The sequence below is a fragment of the Ascidia mentula genome, chromosome 5 (assembly GCF_947561715.1).
Source record: "Ascidia mentula chromosome 5, kaAscMent1.1, whole genome shotgun sequence".
Lineage (NCBI taxonomy): Eukaryota > Metazoa > Chordata > Ascidiacea > Phlebobranchia > Ascidiidae > Ascidia > Ascidia mentula.
In genome coordinates, this window is record NC_138570.1 from 18,389,122 (window position 1) to 18,407,768 (window position 18,647).

The 18,647-nt window shown below is 35.3% G+C and overlaps 3 protein-coding genes across 10 annotated transcripts; 1 reads left to right on the forward strand and 2 right to left on the reverse strand.

The window, feature by feature from the left end:
- The first annotated feature begins 158 nt into the window (after positions 1 to 158).
- Positions 159 to 8,849, forward strand: LOC145903673 (kinesin-like protein KIF11-B). The gene is made up of 24 exons (XM_082991784.1): positions 159 to 297; positions 657 to 801; positions 875 to 972; positions 1,335 to 1,473; positions 1,577 to 1,699; positions 1,872 to 1,999; positions 2,149 to 2,245; positions 2,313 to 2,458; positions 2,713 to 2,905; positions 3,072 to 3,160; positions 3,757 to 3,874; positions 3,945 to 4,040; positions 4,252 to 4,367; positions 4,495 to 4,586; positions 4,801 to 4,889; positions 5,041 to 5,124; positions 5,421 to 5,543; positions 5,975 to 6,076; positions 6,315 to 6,524; positions 6,619 to 6,798; positions 6,959 to 7,181; positions 7,669 to 7,853; positions 8,032 to 8,106; positions 8,300 to 8,849. The coding sequence occupies exons 1-24, from the start codon at positions 251 to 253 to the stop codon at positions 8,387 to 8,389; spliced, it is 2,988 nt and encodes a 995-aa protein (XP_082847910.1). The 5' UTR covers positions 159 to 250; the 3' UTR covers positions 8,390 to 8,849.
- Positions 8,784 to 14,215, reverse strand: LOC145903682 (uncharacterized). 2 transcript variants are annotated; one of them, XM_082991799.1, is made up of 9 exons: positions 14,077 to 14,215; positions 13,433 to 13,492; positions 13,215 to 13,329; positions 13,018 to 13,103; positions 12,876 to 12,932; positions 12,471 to 12,794; positions 10,232 to 10,294; positions 9,808 to 9,977; positions 8,784 to 9,681 (listed from the first exon to the last, which is right to left on the reverse strand). In XM_082991799.1, the coding sequence occupies exons 2-9, from the start codon at positions 13,481 to 13,483 to the stop codon at positions 9,381 to 9,383; spliced, it is 1,167 nt and encodes a 388-aa protein (XP_082847925.1). In that variant the 5' UTR covers positions 13,484 to 13,492; positions 14,077 to 14,215; the 3' UTR covers positions 8,784 to 9,380. The 2 variants fall into 2 exon arrangements, with proteins under 2 accessions (XP_082847925.1, XP_082847926.1); XM_082991800.1 differs by having other exon boundaries at positions 12,471 to 12,646; positions 12,872 to 12,932.
- On the reverse strand, positions 14,083 to 18,113 carry LOC145903683 (uncharacterized). 7 transcript variants are annotated; one of them, XM_082991807.1, is made up of 9 exons: positions 18,037 to 18,113; positions 17,531 to 17,646; positions 17,256 to 17,393; positions 16,440 to 16,589; positions 16,153 to 16,209; positions 15,859 to 15,918; positions 15,146 to 15,336; positions 14,493 to 14,693; positions 14,083 to 14,394 (listed from the first exon to the last, which is right to left on the reverse strand). In XM_082991807.1, exons 4-9 carry the CDS (start codon positions 16,528 to 16,530, stop codon positions 14,212 to 14,214), a joined length of 783 nt encoding a protein of 260 aa, XP_082847933.1. In that variant the 5' UTR covers positions 16,531 to 16,589; positions 17,256 to 17,393; positions 17,531 to 17,646; positions 18,037 to 18,113; the 3' UTR covers positions 14,083 to 14,211. The 7 variants fall into 7 exon arrangements, with proteins under 7 accessions (XP_082847933.1, XP_082847932.1, XP_082847931.1 ...); XM_082991806.1 differs by having other exon boundaries at positions 15,859 to 15,945; XM_082991805.1 differs by having other exon boundaries at positions 15,859 to 16,039.
- Positions 18,114 to 18,647: the final 534 nt, after the last annotated feature.

Below are 18,647 nucleotides of genomic sequence, written 5' to 3' on the forward strand. Positions count from 1 at the left end.
TTGACGGCGAAACTCATTTTTATTGGTTCAAATGATTGTGACGTCACGCAAGCGGCAAGTTCGGATTTTTGTATTTACTTGGTGCTTCTCAAAGTAATGTAGCGTTTTTCAAGCAAAGATTGTTATTTAAATAATTTTGATATTTAGTTTAGCACAGATAGGTTGCCTATAACGTCTTAAGTGTATTATTATTCTGAGTCGGCTTCAAGACGTTCCCAGCTCAGTTATCCATTTTCACTGAACCCTAAACATGACAAGTCGCAATCAGGAAAAAATCCATGTTGCTGTTCGTTGCAGGTTAGAAGTGTTTGCTACATTTATAATAAACATTTATACTAATATGAATGGTTCTTAAAACTTGTATAATTCACATTTACGGTTGAGATAAAGCCTTGTAAATTCTGGATAAATGTTTAACATTAGCCCCAGATTGGAAAGTTTGTTTTTTTTTGCGCAGAGGATTTTTTTCGGTGACCGTTAATTGCGCTGACGATAACAATGTTTTTTTCGTATGTTAATGCATAAGCTCATTAACATTGCGCGGATTTTTCCAATGTTGCATTAGCCTACTATAAATATTTATTTTCATAGATATGATTGCAGGCAACAAGCATTTAGTTGTACAATAATATGACAATGGAAACGTTATATTTTAGGCCCATGACAGAATGGGAGAGGAGCCATCGTTCAAAAAGGGTTGTAGATTGTTTAAACTCTGGAACAGAAGTTAGTGTTGTTACAACAACTGGAGGCCTTGGACTCACAGCATCTCAACTTACTAAAACTTATCTTTATGATAAGGTAACTAAAATGAATTGAACATGAGCATTAAGTGCTAGTTGTTTTATAAATAAGAGTATGTTTCTGTCTGCAGGTGTTTTCGCCAAATGCAACACAATTGGAAGTTTACAACTCTGTCGTAGCTGGGCAACTCCAAGATGTTTTGGCTGGCTACAACTGCACTGTCCTTGCGTTAGTTTATAAATATATACATATACAAGTTTTAAACAACCACGATAATAACGTTTATTATTACTGTAGTAACACATTTCTTGTTTTTTACCAATATATATGTTTTCTTCAGGTGTTGTGTAAATGCTGTTAATTGAAATCATTTAGTTTAACTCCACCATTTCCTACATTTTCACATTTGTACAGTCACAGTTGGTTTTCGGATTATAAACTTGACCCAGACCCAGTCCTCCTCTAGTTTTCATGTTAAATTTTTCTCATGTCGCCCATGTTTTGCTGGCATTCAGTAATGTTGATTCTATCTTACCAAGTTTCTTTCATTGCTGGAAAAGATTTCAAAAAAAGTGTAATTGCTTTTGCAGGTATGGACAGACCGGTACCGGAAAAACCTTCACAATGGAGGGAGAGCGCACGATGGACAAAGATTACTCATGGGACACAGACCCAAGAGCTGGAATTATTCCAAGGGCACTTAGCCAGTTATTTGATCACCTAGAAAGTGTAAGTTTTGTGGCTACGTCCAAGTATATTGGTCTGTTTAATGGAAATATTATACATATAATACATATATACGGAAATTTTTTAAACTTTTTTTTTGGTTTAGTCTGGATCTGAGTTTAGCGTTCGTGTGTCATTACTTGAAATTTATAATGAGGAAATCTATGATCTGCTTTCTCCTTCGAGTGGAATGGCCAAGATGAAGATATACGACGACAGCACCAAAAAGGTCTCTCATAATTCAGTTGTATCCAACACACTATTTCTGCATTGCAACTTTCATTAAATATACAATGGCCAAATACAAATAAACACTTCTAAACAGTCAGCATTCATTTTATTACCTGCAGCAGGAAACTCTTCGATTATAACTGGTTATAATACTATATATTTATATTCAGGGATCTGTTGTTGTCTCCGGGCTGACTGAAGTGCTTGTCCAACATAAATCAGATGTGTATGACATTCTTCAGCAAGGAGCAGCAAAGCGAAGAACAGCTGCTACTAACCTCAATGAGTTTTCTAGCAGGTTAGTGCTATACTTGTGCCACCAGATTTTGTTGCATTTCGTTAAATACTTGTGCACAATTGATCTTCTAGCATAACTGTAATGTAAAAGGTTGTAATAGAGATTTTTGCTCAAACCATGTTAAAATTCGAACCACACTTGTGTTTTAGATCCCACAGTGTTTTCTCTGTGACTGTCCACTCGAAGGACATCACCAAGAACCAAATGGAAGAAGAGGAATTGATTAAAATAGGAAAACTCAACCTGGTTAGTAACAACACCTGCATGTGACATAATGTTACCAGTACATGTTTAATCCCATGTATTTTGGCAGGTTGACTTGGCAGGAAGTGAAAATATAGGCAGGTCAGGGGCAAGTGATAAGCGTGCGAGAGAGGCGGGAAACATTAACACAAGTCTACTCACTCTGGGAAGATGCATCACCGCACTTGTGGATCGAGCACCTCATGTACCTTATAGGTAGGGCAACGTGAAATATTCTTTACATTTTTTGTTTCTGATTGTAGACTGTTATTCACTGGTTCTTTTGGTTGTCATTAGCTGGTCCCTGAATAACTTATTTAATATCTCAGGAAAAATAATAAACACACAATGTTCCTTTAAGACGTAACGTCCAATTAGTATGCATCTTAAAACAGTCCTAGAGGTTTTTTTGACAACACTTAATAGATCAAAACAGTGCAAAGCTCTGTGAATGCTTTCATTTTTTACAGAGAGAGCAAACTTACCCGTCTCCTCCAGGACTCACTTGGAGGATGCACAAAGACTTCGATCATCGCCACCATATCTCCAGGGAGTGACAACCTTGAAGAAACTCTCAGTACATTGGAGTATGCATATCGTGCCAAGAACATCCACAACCGACCTAAAGTGAACCAGAAGTTGACCAAACGAGCACTAATCAAGGTATGGTCTTAATGTACATTTTTACAGTTTAATATTTATTGTTTTCTGTGTTTTGTAACCTTTTTACACCACAATGTTTTTTATTATGTTAATCAATGACAATATATTATTCAAACATTACTTTAACTCGTGGTAAATGTGATTTGTGTGCTTGAATGTGATTTAGGAATATGATGAAGAAATACGGAGGTTGCAAAGAGAGATTCTTGCTACGAGAGAAAAGAACGGGATTTACCTTGACCCGAAGCAATATCAGTATGAATAATTTTATTTAGTTCCTTAGTTTAAATATTGAGTCAATGAATATTAAGTATCGTACCACAACACAAACTCGGTAGTTTGTTGTCAAAATACAGTGGAGGCATAACCAGGTTTTATTTCACTCTCAAGAGCAACTTATGAAAATGACTAAGAAACAAATGTTTACAAAATAGATGTTCAAATAAATGCCACGGTAAATATTTGTTAACTTGATGTTTTTGCACACTTGCTTGCATATAAACCGACAAAGGTGCTCCAATATAGTATTCTTTTTTGGAACTAATAATGCTGTTTAGCGAAACATATTTCCTCCAAAACAAAACTGTGTTTTGACACGAGGTTTTTTTATGTTGTAATTTTAAATGTAAAGTTTCCACCTCTGTCACGCACAACATGTGGTGTTGGAGAAAGGTCCATTTCAGAAATAAAAAATTAAATATTGTAACTTTTTGTCATCAGTCAATTGAATACATGCAATAGCGATCAAACTTTTTCATCCTGAGCATATGTAGTATCAGTGCATAGGCACATATACACTCAATAATAAGTGTTGTTTTGTAAACTTTTGTCACATGGCTGGTTTTGTTTAGAGAAATGCAAAACAAGATAGAGGAACTGACAGCTACATTGCAACAGCGCTGCGAAGAAGTTGAAAAATATAAAGATTTGTTCACTGAGTCCTCCAAGGAACTGAACGCAATACAAGAGGTTGTACATTGCATCAATTTAATACACAATATTATGAGTTAAATAGAGTTCATGGCAACATTTTATGCAGGCTCTACAAACTACCAAGGGTCTACTTATGCAACAGAAATTCTTAACCAAAGCGCACTTGGAGCATGGGAGTGAAGTTACTGCACAAGCTAATGAGGTATCCTTAAAAATATTTTTACTGGAATTTGTTAAGCTTTTAAATTAATTTATGATGAAAACTTTTGAACCGAAAATTATAACTTTATGCGCCTTCGTTCTTGGCTATTACGAACTCAGTGTGAAATAAACTAAATGCCACCCTTTTTTCCACTATTGTATCTGGAACAGATCTTCTGTTTCAAAACATGATCCCAAGTGATGTGTTTTAGTTGTTAGCCACTGCCAATATTGTTACTGATGATATCGTCAAAGTCCATGACAAAGTCAATAGAGTTGAAGTTGCCAACAACACAAATTTAACTCTGGCAGGATCTGTGAAGGAAAGGTAGCAGACTTTCTTAGCTGTAAAGCATTAAATACTAACAAGTTTATCAACACAATACATATTATTAAATGTCACAACTGGTGATAAATGCTTGATTTAACACAAATTTAACACAGCTTATTTCCAGGGTGAATGAAGACATCTCCCTTCTGCAGAATGGGACTAAGAGTATTTTGCAGCAAACTGTTTCCTGTATGGGGAAAATGGTCACAGATTTGGGTAAGACACAATTTGTTTCAAGGTGTGGTTTTTGTATTTTAAGGCTCTTTTTTATGTTTCACTTTGGAGAAGATGTTGATTCAAATGGAAATTATATCTGCATCATGCATGCATTTTTCAATACAAATGTACATACTTATTAGACAAGATAAAGTATTGGCTGTGGTCCAAGTCCAATTGATTTAAATTTTTAAGCAGAAAATCTTTTTTGTAGATGCAATGACAGAGAGGGATGGGGAAAGATGCCGCAATGTCAACTCACAAATTTTAATGTGTAAAAATTTCATGCTCGAGGTTTACAAGGTAATGTCTCACCACTTAACATTAGTTAGTCCTGTAGAAGTCCATATTTGCATTGAGTAAAATTAGCAAAATTGGTGATTTGAGTTTGTGTACAACCACAAGAACTCATTGATAAAGTATCAGAATTACCAAACAGTATTAATACCTTCAGGATAACAGCCGGAGCAGAGAGTTGACCTTGGAACTGTTGAACGACCTTTCCGAAAACTTTGACTCAACTCAACTTAACCACAAAGTAAGAAATTGTTTTTCATATTAAATGGACATGCAAAGTAAGTTTTGGCTGCTGACCATGCCAATAAATTTTATACCGCTCTCCCAATATATATACCTTTTTTTATCAAAGGTATTTATTGTGGTTTGAATTACATACTTTTGCCACATTGAATTTCACGTCTTTTTTGACATTTTACTTGCCACAGGTACAAGGATAAGCACCACAGTCTAAATGTTTAAGCTTGCCCAGTTTCTTAGAATGTTGTCATGTATTTGATATATATACAATGTTTTTAAATACCGCTTTGTTTTCAGGATAAATTGATGTCACATTTGAATTCAGTTTCAACCAAAATGGAAATGTTTCTCACAGTTTCCAGTAACATTGAAAAAGTTGTAAAACAAATCCAAACTTCTACTGACGTTCAACGACAAGAGGTCAATACTAATTTTGTTGCATTAAACCAGGGATGCACAGCACGAACTGTAATATGTGCCTTTTTAGTGTGACTATCTTTTTTGGGGGGAGGGGTGGTGTCTGAAAACCTGTTTGCAAAGTTTATTACTGTTGCTGGATCAAAAGCAACGTTTTCTTTTATATGTGAAAAATCTGCATGTCATTTTTAAACTAATTGCGTCCCATGTTTGGAACTTTTCTGTGTTGACACCCCTTTATTAAACAACATCACTCTGCATTTTATAATTTGTTATGTGTTGAAATTAGTGGTAAATGTGCTTGTGCAAATTCATACTGCATTTATAAACAACTTTTTCTATGTTTTGATGTCAACTGTAAATTTTGTATACTTTCTTCAACAAATTGGCCCATGATAGTAACACTGCAACTGATTTTGTGTCATTGTGAACAGATACAGAAAAAGGCAGACATTCTGAAATGCCACGTGGAAATGATAGAAAATGTTGTGGAGAATACTGAGCAACAATTTGATGAAATGTTATCTTCATCAAAGGTTTGTGGTTTGTGTTGTCTCTTGATTTGAGTAGTTCATTGATTTGAAATATTTGCAATATGACTCTGAGGTGTGTTTAAAATTTTGCATTCTACCTGAAAACCAATATTTGTTCATTATTTCCAAAAAACTGCTGTCACAGCTAGATATTGCTCGTGCTGTGTAACTCTGTGGTGTTTGTCATCTCATGCAACCATTGCATCAGCGCACCAATCATTCCAAATGTTAATGTTTGCAGGCCAAGGTTGAGAGTATGCAAGCAAAACTGGAAGAGATGTGCGACTTCCACAAAAAGAGTCTGGACCTGATGTTTTCCGACTTTCACAAACATCGAGAAGATACAATCTCTGGTGTCAGACAGCTGGTGGAGTCCGGACATTCGGTATTATCTAACACCGAAAAGTCATCTGACGTACAGACCAAACACATTGACATGCTTGATGAAATGGTAACAGCCTTTTTACATATCTTAATGCCAGTATTGCAAAAATATCCCAGTTTCTGTTCCAAATTAATTAAAAATTAAATAACCTTACTTTTAGGCTGTTACGGAACTGGAGATTTGTGCAAAATCTCTAACATCCACTCATCAAGAAATCGAAACAGACAACCAGACGACATCTGAAATTGCCGACAAACTGTTGGATGATACAAACATACTCTTCAAGCAATCAGAAATGCAAACTAAATCGTTACTGGACTCCTCGAACCAAGCTATGAACGTGAGCTCAACATTTGTGTGAAAATAATTTTTCTGGATATACTTTGACAATCGACATAGATTGTATGTTCTGAATTAATCAACTGATTATTTATTTGTTGTAATACAATGAACAACATCTTGGGAGATGGATTGTAATTGAGAGAGGTGTGTTTTGCCAGGCATGCTCAAAACAAAGCATTCAGCTTGAGCAAAAGTGTGAATCCAGCATAAATTGCATTTTGGAATCTCACCAAACACAAAAAGAACTCGTTGAACACACAGTGGAAGATGTTAATTGCAAGCTGGCAGTGGTAGAAGAAGCGATCACTGGTGCCTCCAACTCAATCACCAATGAAATGGAGGAATATTGCTCAAATAAGTTGGTCAGAGTTGTCCCCACTGGTGAGACTTTGACAATCTTTTCATCTTCTTGTGGGATAAGTTACATAGCCAGGGAAAGCGTGTAGTTATTACATTTTCAATCACTATTGGGGGCAAAAAATAGTCAAACTTTAGCTATTTCACATAATTATTCCACCGTGGTAGCAAGTAGCCATATAAAATTCATGTTTGTCAGATGTAAGCAAAATCATATTCTATTTGAACCCAATTAAGTCAGCATATAATGACTGATGATAGTTCCATTAAAAACTTGACCTGTCGCTTACTCAAGTACTTGGACATGTTTAAAAACCAGTCATGATTTGTACAAGCAATAAGTCCATGTTAATAAGCAAGCTGCAGACACAAAAAATGTTGAATAGTCTGCATCTGGGCAGTTAGCAGACAAGACTGTTGTCAGTCACCAGCAGCACTGATGAAACCTGACAGTTGGAAACTGTGTGTATGCAACTGTCTGCAGCTCAACAATAATGTTTTACATTCACAGGTGAAACTCCAGCAAGAAAGGATTACAAATACACTCGCAAAGTCAACCCACTCCCGATGGAAGATGAACTGATAAAGAGGTTCGAAGATCGACTCGAAGCTGGAGATCTAGAGTCTTCGGAGGAGGAGGAGGAGGAAGAGGAAGAATTGGATGACCTGGAGTCAGCAGAGAGCTCATCGGTTAAGGTGTGTTTGGGAATTCTTTTCACAAAATGCATGAACAAGACTGTGATATTTTCTACTGTACGATCCCATGGTACAATATTAGGCTCAAACTATGAAAAGAAATGTTTTGTAAACCCTCCTTTATATTCCCCGTAAAATCATTCTCCTTCGGTGAGTTTTGTTGGGTGTATTTTCACAGAGTGTGGAATCTGGAGGAATTGATCTCGACCAGAGCATCACCATTCCCAACATAGGTGGCGCCCCCTTTTTCACGGTAAGCATCATTACACAATTGTAAAATTATGCACCGTAAAAATCTGCTTTTTCCCAATGTTACATTAAAACTCTGTTTTTTTATTCACCCAAAAAGTACAGTTTTGATTTGATTGAATCAGAACCAAAACCAAATTTTTGTAACCAAATGATTTCTCGCCGATTAGAAAATTAAAAAAAAGGTTTCTTCCCAGAATCGTCTCAAAAACGGGAAAAATTCTGCCAGGACGACGAACAAGACGACACGACTGCCGTTAAGGTCGACCCACAACACTATGAAGTGATGCAACATAGAGGATAATCAACTTGTATCGTATTCATTTTTCAACAGTTTTATTCAGTTTCGCAACACTCGCCATATGTCGCATAGTTTGGTTGTGGCTGCGTTTCCATTGTGTTTGAAATGTTTTTACAAAATTTTGGGTTTGTGTTCTGGCAACGCACAAACACTGTAAAAAAACGATTTCCGTAACAACCGAAAAGGGCAATATTTAACGTGGACAAGGCTTGTGCTGTAAACATTAACCACACCCTGTCGTACCTGACTACAAGTAACTCTTCAGTCTGTACATACCTTTTCCCTGCCAGTTTGCTTTGCTTGATGCTGCTGTTTTATTCCACCTATATTGCTGTGACGAAAGCAAATTAGGGGAAGGTTTTTCTAAGATTTCAAGCAACTAACATTGTATATATTGTATTTGCGATATATTCTGCTTTACAACTTAATAAAGTTTGTAGCAGGGGTTTTGTTGTGTTGAATAAACTAAACCTATCCCTTCCACGAACCAATCCATACTTTTTGCCGCTCATCAAGCTTCCAGTGCAACCCGAGAAGCCGTTTTCTACACAGCGGTTAGAAATTTGATAAATGGGACTGAGGTTTGTGTCGGTGATTAATAACAAAAATTAAGTATCAACGCATTTAATCCCGAAGAAACAATAGAGAGTTTAGGTCTGAAAAGTCGTCCAAAGTTGAGTAATGGATTACATCTGTGATACGTCATATGTGGGCTATATTGGAAAAACATTTAATGGAGACTTACCCAACCACTGGAAATTTTAAAACACAAATATGACCAACATCTCAACTAATTAAATAAAACGGTTTCGGATGTGATAGCTGTGGAGCAATGACGATACCAGAGTAAAGTCAACATTTTTTGCTCACGAAAACACACAGGTGAAAGAATAGGAAGGATTATAGATGCGATTATCTTTGCAAGGGACGCGGCACCATTCCCACGACTTTCGTTGCCGTCTATTACTTTACCAATCTCAAACCCTGTCACTTTGGCACAAAGGCTGCACGTCATCAACCGTGACGTCACCGACTCTAAAGATTGGATCGGAGTGGAGGAAGTGAATGGAAGATGCGATATCGGCACAGAGTCGGAGGTTGGCCAGGGGAGGGAGCCAGAAATCCTTCTTCCTGGTGTATTGGAGGAAGGGGAGGATGTCCATACCGTCCACGTACTCGAACAAAACTCCGAACTCGTTTCCCTGGCGAGTGTGACCGAGTACGCGGATCACGTGATCGTGTTTAGCCAACCGGGATAGTGAGACGTCCTCCGTCAACCTACAACAAACGTACCAGCTCAATTAATGAGATTTGTGAACAACTGTAGATCCATGTTTGAATTTTACATGAAAAACATTTATGTGATTAAAACCCCAAACCGTGTCAATATATTTTCAAACTTACGTTTCCATCTGCTGTTCGGTAGATATTCCGTCCTCTATGTTAATGTACTGCACTGTTACATTTCCATGCATGTCATTCCACGCCTTCTGAACAAGCCTGAAGTTTCTGATGTCAATAATTTTGTCCATGGAAAACGTCAGCTCGCTCGGAGGAACAAAACAATCCACAGCCTAAAGTAATGGATTTGTTGAATTGATCATAATCTATCTTAATGGTTGTCAGTTGTGTGCAGAATTACTGCATTGACAAAAGCGTTTCTTTTCACATAAAATTGTATCACACATTTGTTTCCAATCATGGATCTCACAACACATTAAAAAATTGTTGGTATTGCAATACATCAACTAATTGTGTTAAAATAAGCACTGAATACACAAAGTAAAACCGACCGCAAAATTCTTTTTTACAGTAAACATTTTTGTACCTTCTTAGAAGCAAGTTTTTGGTCCTCCAATACCTTTAACCTGGCTTCTGCTGCTTTGAGTTCCTGCAAAAAAATAACAGATCATGTAAAATGTTCAATGATAATTTATCATAGCTGGTGTGTTCACTCTGGAATCAAGAGAGACACAAGATGCAGATCTGCAACAAAACCCAGATATTGGCATGACATCCTCTAGTTAATGTTGCAGATACATGACAACTAAAGGAAAAGGTTAACTAAGGGCAAGTGACTCTACGCCAGGGGTCACCAAACTATGGTCCACAAGGTTAGTCCATGTGGCCCGCCGGGCTTGCATCCCAAATAGCAAATCAGTTTATCCTATCCCACTATAACATAAATCTTGTTTCTTTTGTAATATACTGACAGGGATAATAGGCTGAAGAATATATTTAATGCAAATATGTATATTGTCTTCTGTACAAAGGTATTTTTTACATTATAGTTGTTCAAATAATACTACCTAACAGATAACTAACAGATCCCAGTACGAACTGCAATTCATAGAATAAAGAAAGATAAACAAGCAACAAAATTCATATTATTGGTCCCCAATGTGATTAGTAAATCAAAACTGTGCTCACTCGGTGTCAGCGCCAGTGGTTTTTTGAAAGTAAAGTAGTACAGACAGGTCTAACCACATGCAGTTAATTCATACTTTTATTATTTTTTAGTTAATGCTTGAAACCCGAATATTTTTATAGTTTTTATTAATTTTTATTTATTTTTAGCTTGCGTAACCTTTTTGCATTAGATTCTTGACTTTTTCCTTTCTGTTTTTCCTTTTTGGCAGTTTTGGTAAATGGAGAAACTGATGATGCCGTTTTAGGCGAAATATATTTTTCTCTCAATAAATCGATCTGAGCTGTCTACAGATCGCTGTTTTGGGATTTTAATACATTATTATTGGTCCCCATGCTTATTTATTTTATATGCGCAAAAGAGCCATAATATTAAACGAGAGCTGCAGACAGATGTCCAGTATGTTTGGACCTGTAAGGTCTTATCACTACAGACTGTGGCACAGGGCTAGCTGGTAAACAGGCACACAGATTTTCACTTTGTGGTACCTTTCAGTCAATCTTCGATATGTTGAGTACCAAACTAAGTTCCAATGACCATAGACGTACCACATTAAGCGCACTATGGCCAAACAACTGTAGCCCTGTGCCAGCTGCACTGATGAGACCTTACAGGTCGAATCTGTCTGCAGCTCTCATTGAATATTATGGCTCTTTTGCGCATATAAAATAAATAAGCATGGGGACCAATAATATGAATTGTGTGAGCTGCATACAGATGGCCATTGTTTCAACCTATAAAATATTATTAGTGCAGCTTGGTGTGGACAATCTTACCATGGCAGCACTGATGAGACCTTATGGGTTGAAACAGTGGCCAACTGTATGAAGCTCACAAAAAATAATATATTGAAAATGGAATAAGAAACCTAAACCATTTTGCTGTAATTACGTGATTAAGTTCAAACATCTCGAGGTATTTTTCTTTGAACGGGTCAGACTCTCTCTCAACATTTCACCATTTTCTTTCGATAACTTCTTGCTTAACTTCAGATGTTGCTAAGCTTGACTCACTGCACGGCCATGTAAGGCTTTAAAGTTCTGGATGTTCTCTAATTCCAAAATCTGAAACAATGTGCATTTGAAATGTTAATACAAATCAACTTATGCTTGTCTTTGTAAGAAAATGTAATTGAATCACTTGATGTTATGTTTGTGCAGAATGATCTACAGTTTTTGCAAACGATTGTCTTTTACAACATTTCAGTGTCATGCACTTATGTTGTTTAATCAATTACAAAATCATTGTACATTTTATCAATAAATACTTCACGACCAAATGATAAATACTATGTTTTATACAGTAAGCATCATTATGATGCAAGCAAATCTTTGCTTTGAGGTGTGAATATGTAAATGATGACAGGACATAAAACAAATATTTTACTAGTTTCAAGTTTTCTTACCCCGTTATCCATAAGTTCATGGTATTTCGCTGCTAACTTCTTTTCATTTTCAAAGTAGGTGGCATCGTGTTTCCTCTGAAACAAAAGTTTTATTTAACACAAAAAAATATTTGCTATGCAAGAAAATTTAATGCACAAACCCACATGCAATTTCAATTATCCTAATTGCTGACTGCGATATTAGGATTAACAAAATTAACAATATGTTTGTGCAGTAAAAATCAAAACAATTACTTTGAAATAACTTTTGAAGAAAGATTTTTCCTCCTCTGCCTTTTCAATAAACTGACTTTCCATTTGTTTCCTCAACGTTGCATTTGCCCAAAGTTGCGACGAAGAGAGAATTCTTTTTCCAGACTTCAAACATTTCTTATGGCATTCTTCAAATGGTTCTTCCATTGCAAAGAGAGCTTCCAAAATCAAAAACAAAACAGGTTCAATGGAAACAGCAAAATACAAATGTCTGAAATGAATAAATATTATCCTTGTTGTCCGGCTGATAGTCACAACAAATTGACCAACGAAGAACGTTTTTTTTCTGTATTTCCATTCAATCAGCTTAATACAGAGTTCAAAAAGTTGCCACAAGTTTCAACAAATATAGTAAATTGATTGATTCAACATTACAAGGAAACTCACCATCATGCTTTCCCTGTAGCTGCTAACAGCATTCGATTGTAAGCAGTGCATTACATTCTGAAACAAACCATACATTAGAACACAATATTTTTGTACAGTGATGCACATAAAGTTCAGAATAACTCCAGGCAATCATGATTACCTTTTGGTTTTTTGCACTTTCAATCTCACTGATAATTACATCTCTTTTTTCTTGCAAAGTCAAATTGAAACTCAGCATTTGTTGATCTGACAATGATTGAACGACTCTTTTTTAACTACTAATTTTGTTCGAAGACTTTCGCCATGTTAAAACCAGTATCCATTAATATAACAAAAGCAAACAATATAATTTTTCACCCCAAACCACTTGAGAAAACTTTGGATCCAAAGCTGTCTCAAGATGTTGTTTTGCTTCATCATTCGCCAAAGAATGTTGCTGAAAAACATCATCCTTGCATGTGCATTCATGTTCCTGCAAAAAGCGTTAAGTTTTAATGTCATCAGATAGCATTTAATTGTTAACAAACATACAACAATCACCATCTTGAAATAATACCAATCACCAAAGCATTTACCTTCATTTTACTCAGATAAATTTCCAAAGCCTTTGCAAAAATTGCTTCCATTTCACCCGACTGAAAACAAATAATGACGCAGTATGAAGAACAATAAATTTATTCCAAACAATTATTTTTAAGTAGAAGTGTGAACAAAATATGCAGTGTCATAAAAAAGGATATGATGTGGATGAGGTGCATATTTTCAATAACTTGAAAGATAGTAGGAAAATATATGTAAAAAAGGTATAACGGAGCAATGAACAAGTCAAGCAAAAATCACCTCTTTTCCAAAATACATGACTTTGTTAATGTCAGTTTATCATGTTAAACTAGGGTGTGTCACACATGTGTCTCACGATGTCATCAATATTATTAAGATGTCATCAAACACTAATAAACATTAAGGCTGCAGCCTTTTAGTCTTCCACATACATTTTGGGTTGAAACATAAAGCCATAAATTGTGAAGGTTTGTGACTATTTTATGCTTTGAACTAAGGCTGCAGTTTATGAAGGTTAAATTTAGGGTGGCAAAGCTATCTAGTCTGAAGAGTTGTGACTGTATTACCGTAATCTATGGTAATATTTAATCAATTTTGGGGAACACAGAGTTGAACAAGTTATTTATTATTGAAGTTTTTTCCAATCCCTATAACATACCGTTTTGCTTCCATCAACTGGTAGTGTGTCACAAGTGCTTTGTGTTTGCTTTAAAACTTTTCAAAATAAGAAAGTTTAATAAAACAATTAGCACATCTTCACAATCTTGAATACCATCATGATGTAACAAAGATTTCATTCCTTAACAAATATTAAAAAACTTTTCACATAAATGTTAAAAAAAAAAAAAACCATCCATAAACGAGGCATTTTTCTCATTCCAAGCAGTAATTGCTTACATGGCTCAGTTTCAGCCATGTAAGCAATTACTTTCCGTTGTAGCTGTTTGTAGTTGTTTGTAACACGCTTTAGCACAACCTAAATAAAATATTAGGTGACAATCTAAACTTTTTGGATGTAAAAATTACACGATATAAAACAAAATTTTGTCATCTCGAAGTTTAAAGATTACTTACCAGCTTTCTTTTAAAGTCATCCTCAAACATTATCTTGTAACTGTTTGTGTATGTTCCCAATGCACTGATACCACTTTGATACCAACCCAGGTGTCTGAAGTCTTGTATTTTTATAAAATCTTCGTACTTTTTAAAGATAAAATCCTCAGCATTTGAGGTAATGTTTTCATATGATGTGTCAACTGACATGGTCCTGATACCCTGCAGCATTAGTTATGATGTAAGACCACATACAATAATGCACAGTAAAAGAGAAAATACTGCACAAGTTTTCCAACATTTCTTTTCACGTTTTAGGCAAACATTTAGAGGTCAATCTTACAATGACCATTATGAAATGTCTCAATGGCACGAAAATACTCATGTCGGGCTGTGTCCTGCGTCAAAACCAGTTGTAAATGTAATTAAGTGACCAAATGTTGAAATAGGATCTGTTATGAGGTACAATATTTATAATGTCAGAAATGGAAAAAAACAAAAACAGGATTCTAAACAGAAGTGAAAAGAGGTAAGTGTGATTAAGACAGAAACACTAACCGATCATGCAGTAAATGAATTAAACATTGCACAACCAAACCAAAGAATCTATGTGTCAAAAAATGTAATATTGAGAAAGAGCATCACATACTGCCACACAACAAGTCAAAACCAACCTCCAAATAAAGCCTTCCCAGATCATAGTTTCCGTCGTTCATGGATTTCATGTATCTCTCGATCCGTCTAAAAATTTGATTTCCATTTCTTTCTGACATTGTCCAGTGTGCGAAGCTTTTTCTTTTGTTCTCGGGACAAATGTGTTTGTAACCAAACTGGCAGACCACCTTCATGTAGTCGACAGGAAGATCTTCAAAACCACAAATCACAAATATGCAATTTTTAAGCCAACGATACCATTTATAACTATAGTTTTACATATTTTGAATCTTTTTATTAAATTCCAGTGCAAGTTAACGCACAAATAGTGGAACAACATTTTGCACAGGATGTATACAATGCAAATACATGCATGATAAAAATTTTATTTTGGATCAGAACATAGAAATATTGGAATGCTGCAGACAGGGTGTGTACACACACTGTTTCGACCTGTAAGGTCTCATCAGTGCAGGTGTTGACAGTGGCACTGTGCTAGCTTTTACACTAGCGGGTACACTAATTCCCACTTTGTGATACCTTTCGGTCAAAGTTGATCTGTTTTGGTACCCTATACTGAGTACCGAACAACAGAGACGACGAACCACTGTGGAGCGCACTATGGCCAAACGGATGTTACCTTACAGGTCGAAACAGTGCATGTACACACCCTGTCTGCAGCTTTCCAATATTATGGCTTTTTTAACATAGAAATATAAACCACAAAACCAACCTTTTGAGTGTGTAACATCCTTGACTGAAGGCAGAGTGTAGCACATACAGCTATCAAATGCTACAGAAAGTAGATCAAAGGAATATTCTGAGGTGGAATATTTTGTCAAAACTGTTTTGAGATAGTCATTATTTTGTCCATATTTAGGGCCTTTGTATTCATGTATGACAAAAACCAATTCCTTGCAATGCAACCAAAAAACTGGTGAGTTACAAATAATTTTGTTTCCAATACCATTGAATGTATCGTATATATCACATAATATAACATGTGTTTGACATATTTTAATTATACCTGCAATATAGAAGTGAATCCATACCATTGAATTTTCTTTGCATAATCCACAAACACCTGAGAATAAACAGAACAGATACCCAAAATATGTACAGGTGTTTATGATAAATTATAGATTCGACATATAGATGATATCATAGGCGTCGATTTTTCAAAGTTTTGTAAAATATTAAGGGTAGATTATGGGTTCAATACTAAAGGATAAATATTAAGTCATATACCAATATATTAATCCAATTGTAATTTTAATTCTGTGGAATTTTTTAAACATACAAACTTATCCAAACCTTCAAGTGGGACAAATCCGATTCTGTAATCTCCTCTAGCACATTGATAACAATAGTGGAAGCCATGGCACCAGCACATTGCAAAATACATTTGTTTAAACTAAATGTTCTTTAATTCAACTCCAGAGTCAGCATTGAAAAACAACGAAGCTGGTTGAAAAATAAAATAGATGGTGCTTATTTATATTCTTTATGTTTAAACTTGTTATCGTGCACATAAACACTTAAGGCATATTTACTTGTTGTGAGTAAGAAGTTTAGAATAATACAAAATCAATATAACTGTCTTCAAGGCATAAAATATTTACTGGAAAATTAAAAACATAAATGTGGACATTTTGGACACAAAAGCAATGAACAGACGTTCGCTTGTACTTGGTTATTTTATGTTACTTTTGTTTTTACTCTTTACAGAAACTGATGATGCCCTTACCATATACTTTTCGGCTAATAATAAAACATATTTGAAAGAGCTGCTAGAAAGATTGACTTAAAAGTTTTATTCAGGAATTGTGGACACAATTTACATATTATCTGACCACAAAATCAGTAATATAAAAGGAAATATGAAATTATGAAGATAATTCGATATTATAATGTTTTTGTGAACCAAGATCTAGTTTCAACATATTTTTTCATGACATTAAAAAAATATAAGTGATGTAAAAAAAAAAACATAAACAAATGTTTAAAATATTCATCTCCTGTAAATACATCAGTTATTTTTGCAAACAAATGCAACAAAAATAAACAAAGTCAAAAATCTAGTACTTCTTAATGCTTAATGCAAATTCAAAGTTTACTACTTCTACTTACAAGCTGATCATCCTCTAATGGACGACAAAATGGGGTTTCCTGCAAACAGAGACCAGTAATTCTATCAAGTTGTCTGATGGGAAAGTTTTTTGCATAACAGTGCTGCTTGTATCGCTGGAAGATTGCATTGGTTGGTGCCTGTTAAACACAAAAAACAATAAAGCCCTCATGAACTTTTTTTTCACATGGATATTTGATGTTCAACAACATCACTAGTCACCTTGGTTTTTTTGTGTCATTTGTCACAAAGTACCCTGCTTTACGTTTTGACTTACTGTAAATCTCTTGTTTCATACAAATGCATCACCGGCATGATCGAATGCTGCCTGAGCATAATGAGGAGTCCACAAATGTCTGTTTGGATTATCCTGATGATGGACCAACTGTCGCACTGCAAATAAACACATAACTATTTCATAAAAATATTTTAGCTGGTGAAAACAAATTGAACAATTTTATGCATGACTTTTGTAGTGAAGATGAAGTGCAGAATAGCAAACACATCTCGTATATTAATGCGTTTAGTATTTTTTTTGCAGAATATCAGTAAACATTTTCAAATTTTCTTTCAATCTTGTAAAAGTGTATGGGTCAGGAGAAATTCTAATTGATGACTACTAGGTCCTGGGTGTCTAACGCCCAAATTCAGAAAAACAGATGCTTTATGACAGGCAAAAAGCCTGGGTCGTGCATTTTATCCAATGTCACCAATTTGTTTTGCCAAAAACCACAAATATTTTATATACGTCAAAACACACGAAAAAGTTTCAAAAATACTTACGAAACATGTCCTTATATGTATCCCATTTTCAACCTTTGCTTCCCATAACTTCAATCAAGTCAAAATCTGAATCCACGAACACCGTTCGGTGTTTCCCCGTACTTAAGAATAAATCATTTTCACGAATAGTTATTTTTCATGTGACATCTTGAGTGCGATTTGTAAAAAAGATTTATTAAAATTATCTTATATAGAAACAAGTCTGTCTTTCCTTATATGCTTTCCTTTAAATTAATACATAACTTGCTTTCTCCTTTGTTGTGTGAAAAAAGTCTCACGCTTGACTGCGTTTGTCTGCTTCCACCACTTCTCCTTCCACAGTTTTTCCCATGCGTGATCGAGGTGCCGTGCGTTGCTGTGTTGTTAATATACTTGTTACGACGCAAGGCTATTGTAAGTCGTTTACCTAATTCGCGAAAAAAATAACACATTACGTAATTCGCTAAAAAAAATCTTCGGTTGAGCGGAACGCTGACCTTTCAACTCATCGCCATTGATTCAGGAAAATGAGGAACTGAATTTGTGCAATCTTTCAAGGTAGCTGTGAAGCAACTTGTTTATTGGTTCCTTTGCTATAGTTAGTCATAGATTTATAACAAATATTCTTGGAA